At 39.8% G+C, this 22,538-nt stretch overlaps 1 protein-coding gene across 4 annotated transcripts in view; it reads right to left on the bottom strand.

Moving 5' to 3' along the window:
- UBR1 (ubiquitin protein ligase E3 component n-recognin 1) overlaps positions 1-22,538 on the bottom strand; it is a 162,010-nt gene that overhangs the window by 31,120 nt on the left and 108,352 nt on the right. For all 4 annotated transcript variants that reach the window (XM_027775784.1, XM_027775785.1, XM_027775786.1 and 1 more), the window contains exons 33-39: positions 18,319-18,416; positions 15,069-15,162; positions 13,608-13,756; positions 10,996-11,051; positions 9,182-9,278; positions 5,185-5,252; positions 4,425-4,575 (exon numbers count right to left, since the gene is read on the bottom strand). In XM_027775784.1, coding sequence (XP_027631585.1) covers positions 4,425-4,575; positions 5,185-5,252; positions 9,182-9,278; positions 10,996-11,051; positions 13,608-13,756; positions 15,069-15,162; positions 18,319-18,416 — 713 coding nt within the window. The remainder of the gene's footprint in view (positions 1-4,424; positions 4,576-5,184; positions 5,253-9,181; positions 9,279-10,995; positions 11,052-13,607; positions 13,757-15,068; positions 15,163-18,318; positions 18,417-22,538) is intronic.

Here is a 22,538-nt window from a genome sequence, read left to right as displayed (position 1 = left end):
AAAAAAAAAAACGAAAACAAAAAACAAACAAAAAAAAACGGTTAAACTATTCGTACCATTTAAAAAAAAAAATTGGATATTTGATGGCTGCAGTGAGCGGTATGGGCCCAGTTGGGTTCTACTTTATAGTATGCTCTTTTTACCCAATGGGGTTTAGGCCTAAAGTCAGACTTGAGTTCATGTAGAGGCATGTGTCAGCTGTGATAACTATTGGAGAGACTTAGACTAATTAAGATCACTGACAGATCATTTGGGGAGGGGTGAGGCACGGAGGGCAATCGGGGATGACAGGGACAATGTGGGAGGAGGATGGGTCATAACAGAGGGAGGGGGATGGGGAATCTAGGATGGTAAAACAAAAGGCAAGGTATGCAGGACACAAGAATTGGGAAATTATTTGCTGAGAACATATATGTTGACGTGCTTGATTGAGCCAATGCACAGTGTATTTTGGATGGAAAATTCATTTGTGTGTTGTGATGGGAAAAAAAATTATAATAAAAAATAAACTATAAAAATAAAAAAAAAAAGAGAGATTTTTGTCATAGGGTGCTAATGCTTGCCGGAGACATAATGAAAGTAAAAAACTACCCCCCCATGGGAGAAATGACCACGCTGCAATCCCTTCTCCTCCATTCTCCTTCTGGGACTTTGGGCATGCATGTATATACTCCTGTCAAGAGTTTCAAGTCTCCAGGTCTGGGACTTGAACTGCACCAGCTATGTGAAGTCCAGTGCCTTAACCACTATGCACCTGCTGGCCCCTGGACATAACTCTTTAATTAATTCAAGTAACAAGGAACATGACTGGTAGATCATAAAGTAAGAATACTTTTGTAAGGGGGCTGGTTGGTGAGTCGGTGGTTAAGGCAGTTGAAGCTCACATGGCCAAGTGTGCAATTCAAAACCTTGAACTGGCAGCTTGAAAAACACACTGGGTACATGTACGTGCATGCCCAAAACACCAAAAGGAGAATAAAACAAAGGACAAGGGACTACGGTGTGACCATTCTCAGTAGGGGGTACTTTCTTGGTCTCTCCTCTACCTCCTCAAGTGCACAAACCTTCTGACAAATTAGAAAAAGAAGCAACAAAAGAATAGCTTTGTAAGAAACTGCCAAACTATCTTCCAAAGTGACCATACCATTTTATACTCCTAATAACCACAAATGGGAGTTCCTTTTGCTCCATATCCTTAAAAACATTTTGGTCATTCTAATAGGTGTGTAGTTTTATCTCACTGTTTGCAACTCTCTAATGAAATACAGATATTGAACATGCTTCTATATGATCACAAATTATCTATATATCTTCTGTGGTAAGGCAACACTTGAGGTCTTTTGCTCCCTCTTTTCTTCTTTTTTTAATTGCCAGAGGGGGTGCATGCCCTTGCCAGAAAGAAAGACAATGAAAAAATAGAGAAGAGAGAGAGTAAACACCCCCCAATGACATGATCACACCACAATCCCTTCTCTTTCACTTCTCCATTCTGTCAAAATTTTGGTGGTGTATGTACACATGCCCAGCATGTTTCTCAGACTGGCAGAGCTGAGATTCAAAGTATGGTTAGCCATGTGGGATTCAGTCCCCTAACCATTAGGCTATATATGTAAGCATATTACATGTATACACAAAAAACACTTTATATAGTGCTATACCATAAATACCGTTCTATATGTTGCTTTTTTCACTTAGTAACATATCCCGGACATCATTTTATGTTGTTTATTCTTTTTTACAGGTGCACAGCATTTCATTATATAAATATGCCACAGGCTTTCAACCAGTCCCCCACTGATGGGCAACTAATTTTTTTTAATATTCCAATAATGCCACTATAAATGATGTTCAACTTTTATCATTCTACACTTTTGCCAGTAAAGCTTTTCAATAGATTGCAAGAAGAGGACTTGGTGGGTGAAAGATTAAATGCATATACAACATTGGTATATTTTATTCTAATGTTACTTTATTTATCTTCTTAATTATTTGAACATGCAGTACCTTTATTAGTTACTAATATCCAGACCAGATTTCACTTTAAGGTTTTTGTCATACGGTGAGAGCACTCGCTAGAGACAGAGGGCAAGCAAAAAATCAGAGGGATGGCAAGCCTACAACCCTTTCCCCTCCATTCTCTCAAGATTTTGGGCACATACTCACAAGCACTGGCATGATTTTCAAGCCACTGGGTCTAGGGCTTGAAGGGCAGTTGGCCATGTGAAAGTCCAGCACTTCAACCACCATACCATCTGCTGTTTCCCAGATTTCACTTTGGATTAACGATCTTAAAAGGACAACTAGTGACCAGCAGATGGCATAATGGTTAGGTTGCTAGACCCCCATGTAGTCGACAGTGGTTCAAGTCCCATACCTGGAGGCTTGAAACTCAAACTGGGTGCATGTGCGTGCAAGCCCAAAATCCTGATGGAGGCAAAGGGACAGCAGCACGGCCATCCCCTCCGAGGGGGGTAGGGATTTTCTTGCTCTGTCTCTCTCTCTCTCTCTCTCCAGCATGCACACACATCCTAAAGCAAAAAACATCTCCCCCCAAAAAAACAAAACAAAACAAATATAGGATAACTATACCATAATTCCATAATGTTATATTACTCTTATATCCTCAAAAGCATTCAATGGACACTTACTGAGTAACAAAGGTTGATAGATACTTGAGACTTAAGAAGAAAGATTCTGAAATTTGATTGTTTCCTATCAAAAAACTTTAAACCGAAGATGACAGAGCAGAGTGAAAGGGGAAGCAAGGGAAGGAGTGGAACAAGATATAACCAAGGCTGGAGTTGTGGGATGCAGAAATGAAAGAAGAATTGCGGTGTGACCATGCCCTACTTGGAGGTGCTCTCTCTCTCTCTCCCTTTCTGTCTCCCTTTCTCTCTCTTTCTGGCAGTGCATGTACCCTCAGACAATTATAAAAAAAAAAAAAAAAAATAGGGACCAGGGGTGATGTAGAGGTTAAGGCATTGGACTCCTATATGGCTGACTGCAATTTCAGTCCCGGACCTGACAGCCTGAAACTCACACCGGGAGAAGGTGCGTGCCCAAAATCCAAAGAAGAGAATGGAGGAGAAGAGATTTTGGCATGGCCACTCCCTAGGGGGGTGATTTTGTTTTCTGGCTCTCTGGTGAAGGCACACACCTATAGCAAAAACTCACTCTCTCTAAATAAATAACTGTAAAAGATACTAAGTGATAACTGTTATAAGGTGAACAAAGTATACTATTTTAACCAGAGGAATCAAGAATGATTTCACACCTTAACAAAAAAGGTTGAAAGTACACAAGTAGAGACAAACCTTTGAGATCTTGAGAATACGGAATTTGAATAAAAAAAGGGAAAAGCAGGTCCAAACAGTATCTCTGCCTAACTGCAGAGCAGCTGCAAGTTAGTAAGAGAATCAAAGAGTTTTTAGCTAATCATCCCCTTTCATGGCTTATTCTACTTTTTCCTGTTTAAATAACATCCATAAAGAAATAATCATTTGGGGACCAGCAGTTAGCATAATGGCTATGTTGATGAACTCCCATGTAGCTGATCATGGTTCGAGTCCTGGACCCGGTGGCTTAAACTCACACCAGGCGCATGTGCATGCATGCCCCAAGATCCCGAGAGGAGAATGGAGAAGGAATTGCGGCGTGACCACCACCTCCCACCCCATCCCCGGGAGTGATTTCTCACTTTCTATCTCTCTCTCTCTCTGTCTTTCTGGCGAGTGCATGCACCCTATAGCAAAAACCTTCCCAAGAAAAAGAAAAGAAAAGAAATAATCATTCGGGGCCAGCAGGTGGGTGATGATAAGGGTACAGGACTCCCACATGGCCGACCATGGTTTGAGTTCCAGACCTGGTGGCTTGCTGTCTCTCTCTTTCCTCTCTCTCCCTCTTGCTCTGTCCCTCTCTGGTCAAATTAAAAAATAATAAATAAAGGAAAATAAAATAATTCTAAATAAATAAATAAATAATCATTCAACAAAATACCTAACATAGAACATACATAGCATAGAAATACATAATATAATTAACTACCAGCATAATTAATTTTCCCAATAAAACATGGGCAAATGTAACTCAGTCAATACCTAGATTAAAACATTACCTGTAGGGAACCAGCAGTTAGCGTAATGGCTATGTCGCTGGACTCCCATGTAGTCGACTGCGGTTCGTGTCCTGGACCCGGTGGCTTAAAACTCACGCCGGGCGCGTGTGCGTGCGTGCCCAAGATCCCAAGAGGAGAATGGAGGAGAAGGGATTGCAGCGTGACCATCCCCCCTGGGGGGTGATTTCTCGCTTTCTGTCTCTATGTCTCTCTCTGTCTGTCTGGCGAGCGCACGCGCCCTACAGTGAAAATCTCTCCAAAAAAAAAACACAAACAAACAAACAAAAAAAAACAAAAAACAAAACATTACCTGTATCTACTGTAAGCAGTATCTGAAGCATGTGTGCCATGGTGATCAAATGGAAGAGATAAAGGTGGTTATAGGAAGAACTAACTGATGAAGGCTGCAGATCAACAGTGTCATCCCAATACAAGGATGGGAATGCTAATACAGCACCTACCTATGAGAGAAAACGGAAATCAACATGAGTTTACAATGAAAGATCAACACCAGTTAATCTCATAACTAAATGTAAAAGGCACCAGGTGCTGTGCTGTGTGTTTCTCTACTACACATTTTTCCTAATAGTTCAAGAGAATTTCGTAGAGTATAATGTACCATAAGCGGAGACAAAGGTCAGCAACTAAGAGATGTTATCCTTTTGCTGGGTCTACTTATTCTAAGTCTATCTAGGTAGTGATTCTCAACTGTGAGGTACAGAAGATTCAAAATTACCATCACCAGGGAGCTCTTAAAACAACACTGACACCAAGGCCCCACCACAGTTCAACCACATAAGGATCTCTGAAGGGGGTCCCATTTACCAGCATTCTTTTAAAAGTTCACAAGGAGATTTTAAAAGATAGGACTGATGGTGCGTGCGATAGGGATACCGGCTAACCCGGTATCCACAAATTCCATGTCCCAATCCCATCACTGCTTTCAAAGAATGAGATCATTACAGGGATGGAAAAGTTCAGCAAGCAACTCATGAAACATTTAAATGAGGGAAACAAACAAAATTATTAACTTGAATGACTTAAAAATATTTTTTTAAATAAATACTTACCAAAACATGAAACAGATCGATAGATAGAAGACATGGTGTATCCTCTGATTTTAGGTTAGGAAGAATAACTGAAACAAAGAAACAGAAAGTGAATGTAATTCAGTCAGTAAAGTCAGTCAGTCAGTCAGTAAGAAGATATCAATGTAACTAAAAAAATGTAAGCTACAAAAATCAAAATGAAAATACAATAAGATAATAAAACACATAAACTAGTATGTCACATCTTTAAGATATGGGAAGTACAAGATAAATTGAACTGACAAAAAGCTCCTAGAAAGCTTTGACTACAATAAGGGTTGAAAGATAAAATGTCAGAGGAAAAGGTAAATGAAGTAGGATTACTGAATTGGAAAATGTTCAAGAAATATTTACTGAATTAAAAAAATTTTTTACGGTTTTTGCCATAGGGCATGTGCACTTCCTAGAGAGACAGAGACAGAGAGAGGGAAAGTGAGAAATCACCCTCCATGGGTGATGGCCACGCTGCAATCTCTTCTCCATTCTCCTCCTGCATTTTGGGTATGCACACACATGCCTGGCATGAGTTTCAAGCAGCTGGATGTGAGACTCAAATAACGGTCGGCCATATGGGAGTCAATTCTGGGATATACACTTTCATGTTATGTACCAGTTAAACTGTCTCTTTATGCTAAATTCAACATATTGGCAAAATTTATATGGTATATTGGGAAGAGATGTATTTTGTGATCAGGCTTACATTCAAATATTAGTTCAGTCTTTTACTGGTTTGACGACCATGGGCAAGTTATGTAACTTCCTTCTACTTCAGTTTTATCATGGTAAATGAGGATATTAATGATAAAGCATAGTGAACGGAAGAAAAGAGATCCGAGTACAGTACCCAGCATGCAGTTCACAATCAACACTGCATATTCTAATGCTACTGCAGAGTCAACATAACACGACAATATCCATCCTCTTACACAAAGGACAGCTCTTTGTTCTAGACTTCCTTTTGTCTCTGAATTTTGTTAGTAGTTTTAGTCCAAATTCTTGACTCACCCAACCCACTCTAATTCCCTCTTTAATTCATACTACTACATCCACATCCTTACGCTACCTCTAATTTTTCCTACCTTCTATCTAGCCTATACAATACAAATTAATTTCAGAATGTCATTGCCCAAAACATGAAAAAAATTACCAATTACCTAAACAATAAAAAGTTCAAGGGAACCAGCAGTTAGCGTAATGGCTATGTCGCTGGACTCCCATGTAGTCGACCGCGGTTCGTGTCCTGGACCCGGTGGCTTAAAACTCACACCGGGCGCGTGTGTGTGCATGCCCAAGATCCCGAGAGGAGAATGGAGGAGGAGGGATTGTGGCGTGAGCATCCCCCCTGGGGGGTGATTTCTCGCTTTCTGTCTCTATGTCTCTCTCTGTCTGTCTGGCGAGTGCACACGCCCTACAGTGAAAATCTCTCCAAAAAAAAAGTTCAAACCTGGGGCCAGCAAGTAGCGTAATGGTTAAGGCACTGAACTTCCACATGGCTGACTGCAGTTCGAGCCCTGGATCCAGTGGCTTGAAACTCATGCTGGGCACACGTGCATATGTGCCCAAAATCCCAATGGGAAAAAAGAGGAGAAGAAAATCTCAAGAGGAAAATAGAGGAGAAGAAACTGCAACATGGCCATCCCCCCTAGAGGTGACTTCTTGCTTTCTGTCTCTTTCCTCTCTCTGGTGAGCGCACACACCCTATAACAAAATTCTTACTCTCAAAAAAAAAAAGTTCCAACTTTTTATCGGGACACTTAAGACCCTCTATTTTTGGGGGGGAGAGGTTTTCGCTACAGGGCGTGTGTGCTTGCCAGACAGACAGAGAGAGACATAGAGACAGAAAGCGAGAAATCACCCCCCAGTGGGAATGGTCATGCCGCAATCCCTTCTCCTCCATTCTCCTCTCAGGATCTTGGGCACGCATGCAAACGTGCCCAGTGTGAGTTTGAAGCCACCAGGTCCGGGATGCGAACCGCGGTCGACTACATGGGAGTCCAACGACATAGCCATTATGCTAACTGCTGGTTCCCAAGACCCTCTATTTTTATAAAATGACTTTATGCTTCTCTATCTACAAGTGCTACTACTCCTATGAAACCTGCCTATTTGAATATAGCACACATACCCTTACTTTTTCTCTTGCTGGTCAGTTGCAACACATGGAAAAGATAAGGGCCTGAGCAACTGACTAACTAGAAGAAAGTGAACAAAAAGGAAAAAACATTTAAGTGTCTGGATAGGAGAACAACATTAATATTAGATTCCTATTAGTGTGAGCTCATTTAGTAGGGTAACTGGAAGTTAATTTAAAATTTAAAAAGCTAAGCATGATGAAAGTATTAATGAAACTTAAGGGTGGCAGCCCTGGATGGAATTCAGCTGTGAAATTTCTATATCATCAGAGTAAGCAGAAAACTACTTAGGAAGAGCTCCCTAAGAAGTTTGTGGGAGTTAACAGATAAGATTTCTTTATTATTATTTTTTTTTGGAGAGGTTTTCGCTATAGGGTGCGTGCGCTCGTCAGACAAAGAGAGACATAGAGACAGAAAGCGAGAAATCATCCCCCAGGGGGGATGGTCACGCCGCAATCCCTTCTCCTCCATTCTCCTCTCGGGATCTTGGGCACGCACGCACACGCGCCCGGCGTGAGTTTTAAGCCACTGGGTCCGGGACGCGAACCGCGGTCGACTACATGGGAGTCCAGCGACATAGCCATTACGTTAACTGCTGGATCCCATATGGTCAGCTATGTGGTTAGCATGTCCCAGACCTGTCAGCTTTAAGAACACACCAAGTGTGTGTATATGTATGCCCAAAATCCCGAGAGAAATGCAGAAGAAGGGATTAAAGTGTGACCATTCCTCTTGGTGGAGAGTGCTTTCTCATCTCCCCCCTCATCACCCCTGCAAGCACATGTGCTCTATGATCCCCCTCCAAAAAAAAAAATCAAGTATAAAAGGGTAGCTATGCTTATCATTATTATTATTATTTAATTTGCTAGAGGGTGTGTGTGCTTGCCAGAGAGATGGGGGACAGGGTGAAAAAGTACCCCCTGATGGGGAATGGTCAAGCCCTAATCTCTTCCCCTCCATATTTCCATCCTTTTGGGATTTGCGGGTATACACACATATGTGCCCACATTTTTCAAGCCACCGGATCCAGGACCCAAACCGCATAATCAGCCATGTGGGATCCAGCTGCCTTAACTACCACCACCCATTGTTATTATTTATTTCTTTATTTAGAATAAGGCTGCCAATGGCAGTAATATTTCACCAGTGAGTTCTTAAAATTAGTGCATCATGGGTTCAGTTCTACGACAGCAGTAATGTATTGCTCAAGAAAAGCCAGATCCCACACTAGGGCAGTGGTTCATATCCCTGGTCTGTCACCCTGAAATACACAGGGTATATGCACAAGTGCCCAAGATCTGAGAATGGAGAATGAGAGAAAGGAGACTGATGTGGGACTAGACCACGTGGCAGGTTCTCATCTACCCTCATGCATCTCTAACATGAATAAGGAAAAAAAAAATATAAACAAAATTAGTGCAAATACCCGTAGATAGCATGGTGGTTAAGGTACTATATATACTCCCAGACGGCTAAAACCACAGTTGGAGTCATGGACCTGGTAGCTTCTTTTCTCACTCTCCTGCCCCCCTGTCTCTCTCTGGTCAAATCTGAAAAATAATAATGACGATGGGACCAGTAGTGGGTGTAATGGCTATGTTGCTGGACTCCTATGTAGTCAACTGCAGTTCGAGTTCCGGACCCGGTGGCTTAAACTCACACTGGGCGCACATGCATGCAAAAACCTCTCCAAAAACCAACCAACCAAAAATAATAATGATGAGTAAAATTAAATAATTAAAAAAAAATTGTGCAGTATGATGTTTCTTAATGAAATACATTGTCAGAAATGCAGTATAAAAAGACACATATACGACAACAACATAATAATAAAGACAAGACTCTACCTGATAAGAGGCGAACCAGGTGTTTCTGTATCAGGACCTGGGGGCAAGTAACCCTCTGTGCAACTGCGAACTGGATTAATGCTTTCAGACCATTATGCTAGATTGTAAGAGAAGGGAAGACAAAATGGTAAGGAAAGATGATGGACCTAAGCATTCACTTAAAAACCAATTCTAGTCTTGGGACCAGCAGATGGCATAATGGCTATGTCTCTGGATTCCCATGTAGCGGACCGCAGTTCAAGTCCTGGACCCGGACCCGGGGCTTAAACTTATGCCAGGTGCGTGTGCGTGTGTGCCCAAGATCCTAAGAGAAGAATGGAGGAGAAGGGATTATGGTGTGGCCATCCCCCCTGGGGTGTGGTTGTCTGCTTTCTGTCTCTCTGTCTCTCTCTGTCTTTCTGGTGAGCACATGAGCCCTATAGCAAAAACCTCTCAAAAAAAAAAATTCTAGTCTGTCAGAATTAGGTGAAAATTCATTATATAATCTGCACTCTAGCAAATAAATTATAATATTCTTAATACCTATAAAAAGTTTTATGACCTTACTAAATTTCTAATAGAATTTTCTCATGGCAAAAAGGTATTAAAGCTAGTCATTTCAATTCTCATTTAAATATTCATTTTCTTCAGAGTCAATTTCTTAAATGTATGGCCTGATTTATTCTATTTGAACCTATGCAAATGTATTTCTACAAATTCTAAAATGATGGCAGAAAATAACTAGTCCAGGGTTGGTAAGTAGTATGGTGGTTAAGGGCGCTGGACTCCCACATGGATGATTATGGTTGAGTCCCGGATTTGGCGGCTTGCTTTCTCACTTTCTCTCTCCCTTTCTCTCCCTCCTTCTCTGGCCAAATTTAAAAAAATAAATAAAGTTAAATAAAAAAAATAGTTCTTGAAAAAAAGAAAAGAACTAGCCCATTGAATGAGATATTCTGTTTCTGAAACGGCAGGACAAGAACATAGAGAAGGTACTGTTGACTAGTACCCTGCATCAGCAATCAGGAAAGGAGGGAAATACCTAGAAAGGGATGGTCTGGGGAATCCTCTACTGTCCCTTTTGTCCTCACAGGGCACTGAGCACAGTTTTTGAGAATTGTTTCCCAGGTTCCCCTGTGGTATGTTTAGGCCTGAGGAAGAGTACGGTCCTGTGGGAGTGTCAGTATCTGCCCACCAAGGAGCATGGCTTGGTCTGAGTCTTTCATTGGTATGCTGATTTATCTAGAGCTAAGTCAGCATTTATGCTTGGTGGTATGAGATGGTACAAAATCAGTGAGGGGCAAAAAATATGAGACACCTAGTTCCTGATTTGGTAGTAAACAGAGGAGGCAGAAAATAATCAAGTATCACCTGAAATCTCCATGTTAATTACATTTAACCACTGATGTTATAAGTAGCTCTATAAAGTGGACATCATTGGCCACTCATTTTCCTGAGACTAAATTAGCCTCCCATCCCAGACTTCTGCTAATGTTTAGAGATAAAAGAGTAAAGATTTTTGTTGTTTTAATTTGCTAAAGGGTATATGTGCATGCAGGAGACGGACAGGGCAAGGAGGGGTAAGAAAGCATCCCCCTAGAAAATGGTCACATCCCTTCTCTTCCATTTTTCTATATTGCTGGGATCTGCATACATATCCCTAGCATGTTTTTCAAGTTATGAGGTCCAGAACTTGAGCTACCCAGCCAGCCATGTGGGATCCAGCTGCCTTAACCACCACACCATCAACTGGCCTGTGAATTTTTAAAAAATAACAAATTAACCCTTAAAAAAAAGGGAAGTCACGTTACATGTACACTGTAACATACACATACCTGCCTGTTTTGAAGTGCTCCAAACAGGGGTTTTCCTTCATCTCCCAAAAGATTTTCTTAAAGAACAAGAAAAACAAAATAAATCATGAATACTGCTATAACTGTATATTATACTTAGCTCTTATCTAGCAGATATTCTTTAATTGTATTTTTGATCAGATGATTTGCATTTTTCACTTTCAAGGTCTCATATTTAAGTTTATGCCAAAATTTTCCCATTTTTGAGTGAGAATATTAAAAAGGCAAATGTAGGGACCAGCAGTTAGCATAATGGCTATGTGGCTGGACTCACAAGTAGTCAACTGCAATTAGAGTCCCAGACCCAGTGGCTTAAACTTACGGCAGGCACGTGTACAAGCGTGTCCAAGATCCCAAGAGGAGAATGGAGGAGAAGGGATTGTGGCATGGCCATCCCCCCTGGGGGGTGATTTCTCGCTTTCTGTTTCTCTATCTCTCTCTGTCTTTCTGGCGAGCACACGTGCCCTATAGCAAAACTCTCTCAAAAAAATGCAAATATAGATAATTTACAAATTACTAGTATGAATAAAGTCCTTGCAACAATCTATAAAGAATGGTTGGAGAGAAGATGATGGTGCAGACTGACCCACTCAGGATTCATGTCCAGAGACCACCCCAAATACACTGGGCACATGCATTTGCCATGATACAGGGTTGGCTGAAGCTGAGGGTAGATCACGGTGTCAAGACCTTTGCTGGGGGTGCTGTCTCTCATTTATGGAAACAGTTAACATTTAAAAAAAAAAAAGAATGCTTGGGAGGGGAAAGGTAGCTTCATTTGGTTTTCCTTCTCTGTCTTTTTTTTTAAAAGATTTTTTGCCATTGAGCACATGTGTTTACCAGGGAGAGAGACAATGAGAGGGAAAACGAGAAATAACCATCCAGGAAGGATGGCCCCGCTGCAATCCCTTCTCCTCCACTCTCCTCCTAGAAATTTGGACATCCACATACACACACCTGGCATAAGTTTCAAGCTGCCAGATCTGGGACTCAAACCACAGTCAGCCATATGGGAGTCCAGTGCCTTAACTGCCACACCACTTACTGGCCTTGTTTTTCCTTCTCTTAACACCTCTTTTGTGCAAAATTTTTCAAGTAATCAATGTATTTGTTTAAAAATAATATGTAAGGCAGATACAAATAACTTTGCTGCCCTTTTAGGTACAATTAGAAAATAATTACGGGACCAGCAAATGGCGTTAGGGTTACTGTGTGGTTTGAGTCCCAGACCTCAAACTGGCGGCACAGAAATTCACACTAGGCACCTGTGCATGAGTGCCCAAAATTCCAAGAGAAGACTAGAGGAGAAGGGACTATGGTGTGGCCATCCCTCATGAGAAGTGATTTCTTGCTTGCTTTCTGAGTGTACACGCCCTATAGCAAAAATCTCTCTCTAGAAAAAAAATACATATATAGATTGTCAGAAAAGTCATGACATAAATGTAAAAAAAAAAAAAAAGAAAAGAAAAGTCATGACATATTTTTTGTTTTTCTATACAAAAATATGTCACAACTTGGGACCAGCAGAAGGCATAGTGATAAGGTTGCTGAACTCCCACATGGCCAGCTGAGGTTCGCGTTCCAGACCGGGTGGCTTACTACTCATTGAGGCATGGCCATTCTCCCTACGGGGTGATTTCTCACTTTCCCTGTCACTGCCTCTGTACCTCTCTCCAGCAAGTGCACACACCCTAAGGCAAAAATTGCTTTAAAAAGATGTCATCACTTTCCAACAACCCAATATTTTTGGTGCCAGCAAACAGTGTGGTGATTAAGGCACTGGATTTCCCACATGGCCAACCATGGTTTGAGTCCCAGACCAACTCCCAGACCTGGAAACTTGAGGATCATGTGGATCGTGTGTGTGTGTGTGTGTGCCCAAAATCCTAAGAAGAGAATGGAGAACTAATTGCAGTGTGGCCTTCCCCCTCAGAGGGTGATTTCTGACTTTCCCCTCTCTCTGTCCCTGGCCAGCTCATACATCCTATTGGCACCAAAAAAAGAAAAGAAAAATATACTGATATAAACACACATATATATATATACAAATGTATGTATATCACGTATATATGTGTGTATGTGTATTTGTATATAATGCATATATATTAAATTACCAGAGGGCACATGCACTTGCCAGAAAGAGAAAGAGAGAAAGCACTCCCCAATGGTGCACAGTCGCATTATAATCAATCTTTTTTCCTCCATTTTTCCACCCTGTCAGGAGTCTGAGTACACATACATACATGCCCCAGGTGGTTTTCAAGCTTCCTGGACCAGTGTTCCAACTTCAGTCAGCCATGTAGGACTTGGCCTTTTCTGCACAGCACTTAACCACTGTGCTACATGGCTGGCCCTAAAAATACGTTTAACTTATGTTGTATATGGACCCTGTGATGGTTAAAAAGAGATCAATATACAAAAATCCTCAGGCCAAGTGGTGCCAGGCCACACTAATATACTAAAATACAAATAGTCCTCAAACAATTGAACCTTCAGGGGCCATAAATAAAAAAAAAAGAGAAATAACTTTTTGTCTACTAGCGATAATTCTGTCTCACTGAAACCTGCAAACCAGTTTTCTTAAGAGGCTTTACCAATTGCCTGGATAGTGAAAGCACATGTGCTCCAGGTCATCATGGGGACTCGAGGATCTGTTTCATCAGGAGGTACTTTCAGTCCAATTCTATAAATTGTTGTGGCAAAGAGGATGACCATTTCCTTGATGCTGCTAGAATATTTGATCCTAAGATAAAATTAGAAAAATTCATATGATTAAGAAAGGCTACTTACTGAGCAGTTCCAATTAGGTACTGAAACAAGAAAACAATTTAACTCCTTTTGACAAAAAAAGTGTTCTTTGCCAAATTAGAGATTCAGAGCCTACAAAATTTTGTGTAATAAGAAAAAAAATGGAGTAAAAGAACTATATCTCCTAAAGATACAAAACATTTCTTACAAAACAGTAATAACACACACGACTTCACTTCCTATGGAAGATGCAGTAAATGATCATAACTAGAAGGGTTCAGGTTCAAATTAAGGGAGAGATTACACAGAAAAGGAATAAAATTCAGAGCAAACAGACCTGACCTAACAAGTTTTGGTGTTTGGAAAAGATACCAAGAATGACTTTCATGTTGACAGGAGTGCATGTGTGTTGTGTACATATGTGATAATACAGTCATGCATTGCTCAATGACAGGGATATGTTCTGAGAAATGCAGGTAGGTGATTTCTTCGCTGTGTGAACATCATACAATATACTCACACAAACCAAGATGTAAACCCTACTACAAATCTAGGCTACACAGTATAGCCTCCTATAACCATACAGAACCAACTTCATATACATCAAAACATCATTATGAGCACAGGATTATTCCATGTATTTGGAGAGGTAACTTCTGGTTTTCTGAACTTCTATTTATAGCAAGTATTTTCAGTAGCAGTGAGATAAATAATATACACAATGATTACAACTAGAAAAAAGAATCCCAGATAGTATTTATGAAATAATACCACCTGGTCTGGATGTATTATATTTTTCAAAGGGTCTTCACATAAAATATCCATAACCTAATGAGGTAGGTTAGAAGGCTACTGGTTCAATTTTACATACACAGAAAATGAACTAGGGATGGAGTAACCTGAGACTTTTCAGAAAGTCATAGAGCAAGTTACAAGTGACTTAAATTGAAGTCTCTTAAATTTTACTTCTCTTGTAGGTTGGACCATATAGAACTGAGAAGTATACTAATCTATACTATTTTATTTTCTCAAACCACTTAATTTTATTAATACAAATATAATTTCAGGAAGAAATAAACAATAAAGCTCTCTTAACAATTTAGATACTGGGGCCAGCAGAGGTGTGGTGGTTAAGGTGCAGGATTCCTACTGGGCCAACTGTGGCTCGAGTCCCAAAACTGGTGGCTTGCTTTCATACACTCTCCCTCTCTCTCTGGTGAGAGCACATACCCTACAGCAAATTAAAAATTAATAAAAAAAATTTTAACTAAATAAATAATTCTTTAAAAAATAATTTAGATACTTACGAAGACTGAACTCCAAAACTCAGGATGGAATGGAACTCAAAAGTGGAATCTCCCATTCCTTGATTAAACAGAACAGGAACTGTTGAATTTTCTCCTTTCAAATTAAAAGGCAAAAGAAAAAATATGAACAGGTTTAGAATGTCTTTTATCTTTTTTTAAATTATGATCATCTTAGAAAACTTAGAAAATCCTAATAAGCAATACAAAATCTCCCCACAATTTTCCACCTAGATAACCACAGATAACATATGGATGATACTCTTCTGTTCTCTCCTTATAAATGTTATTACATGTATAGATTCTTTTAAAAGATATCATACAGAACTGTTCAGTACCTACTATTTCATCTAATGGATGATTAATGTCTTTGTTCATCAGTAATTCCCTCTAGACTTTCATTTTTATGACTATACAAGTATTCTCTTACTAAGGAAGCCCATATTAGTGAATAAAACTAAAGGATTTGGAACTAAGCTACATGGGTTTGAATCCTAGCTCTACCACTTACTGTTACTAAGACCTTGTGTGAGACCTAACCTTTCTGGGTCTCTATTTTCTCATCAAATCTAAACATTATTTTCCTATTGGAATTGACTGTTTTTCTCTAGTTGCTTTTAAGGTTTTTCTTCATCTTTTGTTCTCAGCAGCTTGGTTATGATGTGTTTTTATTTGTTTGAGGTTCACTGAACTTCTTGAATCTGTAAATGTATGTCTTTCAACAAATTTACGAAGTTTTTAGTCATTACTTCTTCGAGTATTTGTACCATCTTTTGTTCTTTTCTTTTTATGACTTTGGTGACATAAATGTTGGATTAACCAAAAATTGCTCCACAGGTCCCTAAAGGTGTGTTCTTCTTTTTTCTCCATCTCTTTTCTATCTGTTCTTCAAACTGGATAATTTTCACTGACCTAATTTAAAATCACTGACATTTACTTCCTCATCTCCCTTCTGGTGAGCCCATTCTGTTCATCTTAATTTTATATACAGTTCTTTTCCAATGCTATTATCTCCATATGGTTGCCTTTTTAAAAAAACATGATCTATTTTTCTGCTAATCATTACCTTTTCTCACATTTTAAAACTGTTCACCTTTACCTTATACTTCATGGTTATACAGCTGCTTTAAACTTTTTGACAATAAACTCAACATTTACAACATCTTGGGACTGGCATTTGATTATTTTTCCTCTTTAGAGTTGGTTAACATTTTCTGGTTCTTTGTATATTAAATAATTCTGGATTGTATCTTGGATATTTTGAGTATTATGTAGTAAGGTCCTGAGTCTTGCTAAAATCTTCTGGAAAAGTGTGAACTGTTCATGTGTTAATCATCAATTCAGGTTCAAGTTCTGTCTCATCTTCTTTAGGTGATGGCTCCAATTTCAGTGTTCAGAGACTTTGCTGAGCTGTTTTGATCTGCTCTGCACATGTACTATTCAGGGAGTTAGTCTGAAATTTTAGGTACATATGTCAGCATGTTTTGCAAACCACTGGGGCTAAGATCTGAATCACAGTCAGTCATATGAAGATGATCTGGCTCCCTTAACCACTAGGCCATGAGGCTGGCCCAATCAGTTCCTTATTTAAAGTCCTATGAGGGCTGGGACCAGCAGGTGGCACAGTGGTGAAGGCATTGGACACTCCCACATGGCCAACCACGGTTCGAGTTCCAGACCTGGAGGCTTGCTTTCTTGCTTTCTCTCTCTCTCTGTGTGTCTCTCTTTGGTCAAATTAAAATAAACAAATAAATAAAATTAAAAAAAAAAACACAAAAAACTCTTATAAGGGCCCCACTGTAGTTACATGCACTGGACACCGCTACTTGGCAGGTTACGGCCACATGGAAAGTCCAGGTTCAGTTCTCAGACCACCTCAAAAAGTTGGACATAGTGGAATGTGTCTGTAGTCCTAGCTACTCAGGAGGCTAAGGCAGGACTGTGTCACAGTAAGACCCTATCTGAAAGATCACTGCATGCATGCACACACACAAGCCCATGCATGCACACACACAAGCCCATATTGTTTTATACTTTAAAATTTGGTTATTAATGCCATGTCCTCTTGTTTCATTCTCTTAACTGTGTAACATGCACACTTCTAAGGTCAATAAAATAGAAAAAACAGTGCTGAGCATATAATTAAGTACTTAATACTCAGTAACTTAGATCGACTATGGTAATTTTCTCAGTAGCTTTTGTATACATCTTTCATTTTCTTAAAAAGTGTGAAACTGAAAGGATGAAAGCAGGTTATAGATGGCAGAAAAAAGACAAACACTTTGAGAATACCTAAAAATATTCAGAAATATTTTTAAGGTTTAGTTTTCATCTATTTTAAATCCAATGAAAGATAATTTTTGAATAATAGGCTTTGCTTTCTTCATCCTATTGATTCATAGGATAGTAATGAAACATAACTTTGTTTTCACTGAATTTTAAAAATGTCCTTTTTGGGCCAGCAGATGGCGTACACCATTGGACTCCCACATGATTAATTGTGGTTCAAGTCCCAGACCCAGTGGCTTGAACTCATGCTGGGTGTATGTGTGTGTGTGTGCCCAAGATCCTAGGAGGAGAATGGAAGAGAAGGGACTGTGGCATGGCCATCCCTCCTGGAGGGTGATTTCCCACTTTCCCTCTCCAGTGAGTGTACAGGCTCTAAGGCAAAAACTGCTACCAAAAAAGAGTTTTAATTTTTAAAGCACATCTCTATCAACTGCCAGACTTATCTATCAATTGTAAAGAATATGTATATAAGTTTAAAAAATGTTGTTATTAATATTAGTGACCATATATTATCAATATTTATAATAGAAATAGCTACTACTTATGTAGCACTTACTATGTACCATGGACTGTTCCACTTTACATATAATAACTCAATCCTTTAACAAATGGAATAGGTATTATTATTATTCCCAATTTGCAAATAAGAGGCACAGAGAACTTAAGTAACTTGCCCAAGTAAGTGGGTATTACTGATTTAGATGGATTACAGATCAAAGATAAAAATCCATGAAATGTGAATCCAAATTAATCAGTCTCTATACTAACTCTCTATATGAAAAATGTTTACATGGTGTAAAATTATTTAAGCAACCCATAGCCTTAGCTTTAAAAACCTGTATTCCCTGATATTCAATAAATGTGTACTTCCAAACTATGGCTTAGCACAATATTTTTTCCAAAAAACAATTTTTAAGGATTCTGACAATTTTCACACAGCTAGGTAAAATAAATTTAGGCAAACCTGTAGCATGTTTCATATTATAACCTGATATTCTGGCCAGAACTGTTTGTATCCATCGAGCCAGGGTCAAAAGTTGAGCAAGGGCTTCTGCATTCTCACTGAAAAATGATATTCAAAAATTATTAAACCCATTGGTACGAAGTCAAGAGAGAAAAAGCTGAACTTGCAGAGTCTTTTCTCAAACAAATACTATATAAAAATGTCACATTTCTCCAGATGAACATTCTAGGTCATAGAAACATGTCTAAAAACAGCTTTGTGAAGGGAGGGGAATTTGAAAAGTACAGACTAAAATACCACTCATATGCCTATTACTCAGAAGTAATAAATGGTGGCAAACAAGACATCTAGCTGCTCAAGTCAAAAACTAGGCACCGCCATTGAACTCTGATTGCCTCAAATCCCACATTCTAATCTATTAGCTAAGCTACCAGGTTTCACCTTCTACATATATCCCAAGTTAATAATTTTTGGTTTTTGAGTTTCTTTCTTTCTTCCAGGAGGAGAAATAAACAACTCTCAACAGGGTCTCAGTGGCACAATCCATGCCTAGCTTCACCCAGCCCCAGAACATGGGCAAACATGTGCTGGTGTACTCAGTGTGGTCTCTGGTTTTGAGCTGGGAATCTTCCCATGAGGGATTGCCTCACAGAATGCTGCATTCAACTGCTGAGCCTTCCTCTAGCCCTGATCATTTCTTTCCACCTCTACTATCCTAGTCCATGTGATGTCACGCTTTATTTGGACTATTTCAATAGACTCGTAAGTGGTCTTCCTGTCTCTATTTCTGTGTTTCATTATTAAGAATTAATTCATCGGGGACTGGCAGGTGGTATGGTGGTTAAAGGTGCTGGATTCCCACATGGCCAACTGTAGTTTGAGTCCCGGACCTGGTGGCTTGCTTTTTCACTTTCCCTTTCTCTCCCTGTCTGGTCAAATTAAAAAACAACAACAAATCAAAAAAGATAAATAAATAAATTTTTTAAAAAGAATGAATTCATCATATAGTAGCCTTAGAAATCTTCTAAAAAAGGAAATTGGAAAATACAGTTTTCCTGCTCAAAATACTACCATGGTTTCCCATTATACATAAACTAAAAAATCCGAACAGCTTCCCATGGCCTGGTAGTTAAGGCAGTTGGATCCCATATGGCCGACCACATGGTCTGAGTCCTAGGTCCTGTGGCTTGGGAAACACAGCGGGTGTGTATGCTATCATGGCCCAAATCCAAAAATGTAGGAGAGACGTAGAAAGGACTGTGATGTGATCGTGTCCCACAGGGGAGTCCTTTCTGGCGAGTGAACACATCATGGGGGAAAAACAGTATCTAACCACTAATCTTAGCTTATAAACCCTTTTATGATCTGGCTTTTTGCTTGCTCCATTACAGACATGCTGCCTTCTTACTGTGCCTCAAACATGACAACTGTATTCCTAATATGGAGGTTGCTCTTGATACTGCCTATGCTCAGAGTGCCTTTTTCCCCCTCTTTTCTAAAGAATCATTTGTTTAATTTTATTTATTATTTTAAATTTGCTATAGGGCATGGGCACTCACCCAAGAAAGACAGAGACATGGAGAGAGAGAGAAGTGAGAAAGCAAGCTGCTAGTTCTGGGACTCAAACCACAGAAGGCCATATGGGAGCCTAGTACCTTAATTACCATGCCACTCGCCGGCCCCCAGACAATAGCAAGGCTTGAACCTCACTTCATGCATGTCTCTTCTCAAATGTCCACATCTCAGAGAGGAGCTCTCTGACAGCTCTGTCTATAAATAGCCTCAGGGAGTCAGCCTCTAGCCCTTTACTGTGCTTTCATTTTCTCATAGTATTACTACTCAGTATTTACCTATTTACTACCAGTCTCCTTTCTGAAATATAAATTACATAATGGCAGAGACTTGATCTAGGCTGCTATTAAGATCACAAACAATGTTTTTTAAAAATACTATAAGGGGGAACCAGCAGTTAGTGTAATGGCTATGTCATTGGACTCCCACATAGTCAACCGTGGTTCGCGTCCTGGACCCGGTGGCTTAAAACTCACGCTGGGTGTGTGTGCGTACATGCCCAAGATCCCGAGAGGAGAATGGAGGAGAAGGGAATGCAGTGTGACCATCCCCCATGAGGGGTGATTTCTCGCTTTCTGTCTCTATGTATCTCTCTGTCTGTCTGGCGAGCCCATGCGCCCTACAGCGAAAATCTCTCCAAAATACTACTACTACTACTACTACTACTATTACTACTACTATAGGGGGGACCAGCAGTTAGCATAATGGCTATGTCGCTGAACTCCCATGTTGTCGACTGTGGTTCAAGTTATGGACCCGGTGGCTTAAACTCACGCTGGGCATGTGTGCATGCGTGCCCAAGATTCCAAGAGGAGAATAGAGGAGAAGGGATTGCGGTGTGGCCATCACCCCTGGGGGTTGATTTCTTGCTTTCTGTCTCTCTGTCTCTCTCTGTCTTTCTGGTGAGCGCATGCCCTATAGCAAAAACCTCTCCAAAGAAAGAAAAATATACTAGCTCATTAATCTCAAATCTTTCATAAACTGGTATTATAAATCTTAATCAAAATCTTAGTTTTATATGCTTTTAACTTTAATACCTTAGATTCTATTCATATTGACTTCCAAAAATACAAAAAAGGCAAATCTATTCACCTACACAGTTAAAGTGCTTAAGATGTTATCCTGTGGACTAGTGGTTAAGGAAGTTACATCCTACATGACTGACCACAGTTCAAATTCCGGCCCTGGCAGCTTGAAAAACATGCAAGGTACATGTGAATACATGGCCAAAATCCAAAAGGGATGGAGAAATGGAGAAGGGATTGTGGCATGACCACATCCCACAGGAAGTGCTTTCTCCCTCTTCCTCTCTGGCAAGCACATGTACCCTCTGGCCAAAAGAGAAAAAGAGTTATACATAATCACATATTTCAGGGACCAGCAGTTGGCATAAGGGCTATGTTGCTGGACTCACACGTATTCGAATAGGGTTCAAGTCCCGGACCTGGTCGCTTAAACTCACATTAAGTGCATGTGCGTGTGTGCCCAAGATCTCAAGAGGAGAATGAAGGAGAAGGGATTGTGGTGTGGCCATTACCCTTGGGGAGTGATTTCTTGCTTTCTGTCTCTTTGTCTGTCTGTCTTTCTGGTGAGCACACGTGCCCTGTAGCAAAAACCTCTCCGAAAACAAAAAAAAGACATATTTCGGATTCTAACTAACAAAGTTGTTTCTATAGGTTAAAAGTGTCCTCAGATACCTGGTCATAAGAACGATTGTTTTCATTTTAGAAAGGACTGCCCTGAAGCTTCTTAGAGACATTAAGAAAAGAAGTTGCTGGGGACCAGCAGGTGGCATGGTAGTTAAGGCGCTGGCACTCCCACATGGCCAACCATGGTTCAAATCCTGGACCTGGTGGCTTGCTTTCTCACTTTCTCTCTCTCTGTGTGTCTGTCTCTGAATATTATGTCTCTGAATAAATAAATAAACTTAGATAAATCTTAAAAAAAAAAAGAAGTTGCTGAATATTCCTCTAGAAAATAATTTACATGTTTAATAGCTCTTATATTAGAGAACCACTGTGTAAAAAAGGCTTGAACAGGTTAACAAGAAATTGAAAAGTCACTTTATTATTATTTTTGTCTTCAGGGGTATAATCAGGGAAAGCTCTGGAGACAAGTCTTGATACAAATCCTGGGTCTGTTTTAGGACAAATAAAATCTACTTAGTCTCCAAATCCTTATCCTTAAATGCAAATAACAGGACCTACTTTATTGGATTATTGTAAGAATTAAGTAAGATAATGTTGCAAGTACTTGGTAGAGAGCCTAGAACATATCACATAATAAATTAAAGGCAATCTTTATGATGCTATCTTCTTATGACATTCTGTATCTCAATATTCTATAGACAGTGGTTTCTAAATTAGGTTTTCCAATGGCATGGAACAGCAGAGATGGAAACTAATTACTGACACCGTTTACCAAATCTAACACCTTTGAACTCTTTTATCATTAGGATACATTAAGGTTTTTTATTTATTTATTTTGAATTTTTAAAATTTGCCATAAGGCATATGCGCTCAGTGAGGACAGAGAAAGAAAGAGAGAAAGCAGTCCCCATAGGGGATTATCACACCACAATTCCTTCTCTTCTAAGATTCTTCTCTTGGGACTTTGGGTGCGATGCACACATGCTTGGTGTGATTTTC

Source organism: Tupaia chinensis, unplaced genomic scaffold (assembly GCF_000334495.1).
Source record: "Tupaia chinensis unplaced genomic scaffold, TupChi_1.0 Scaffold000605_1, whole genome shotgun sequence".
Lineage (NCBI taxonomy): Eukaryota > Metazoa > Chordata > Mammalia > Scandentia > Tupaiidae > Tupaia > Tupaia belangeri.
The sequence above is the reverse complement of the archived record's forward strand: the minus strand, read 5'-3'. Positions and strand labels throughout refer to the sequence as shown.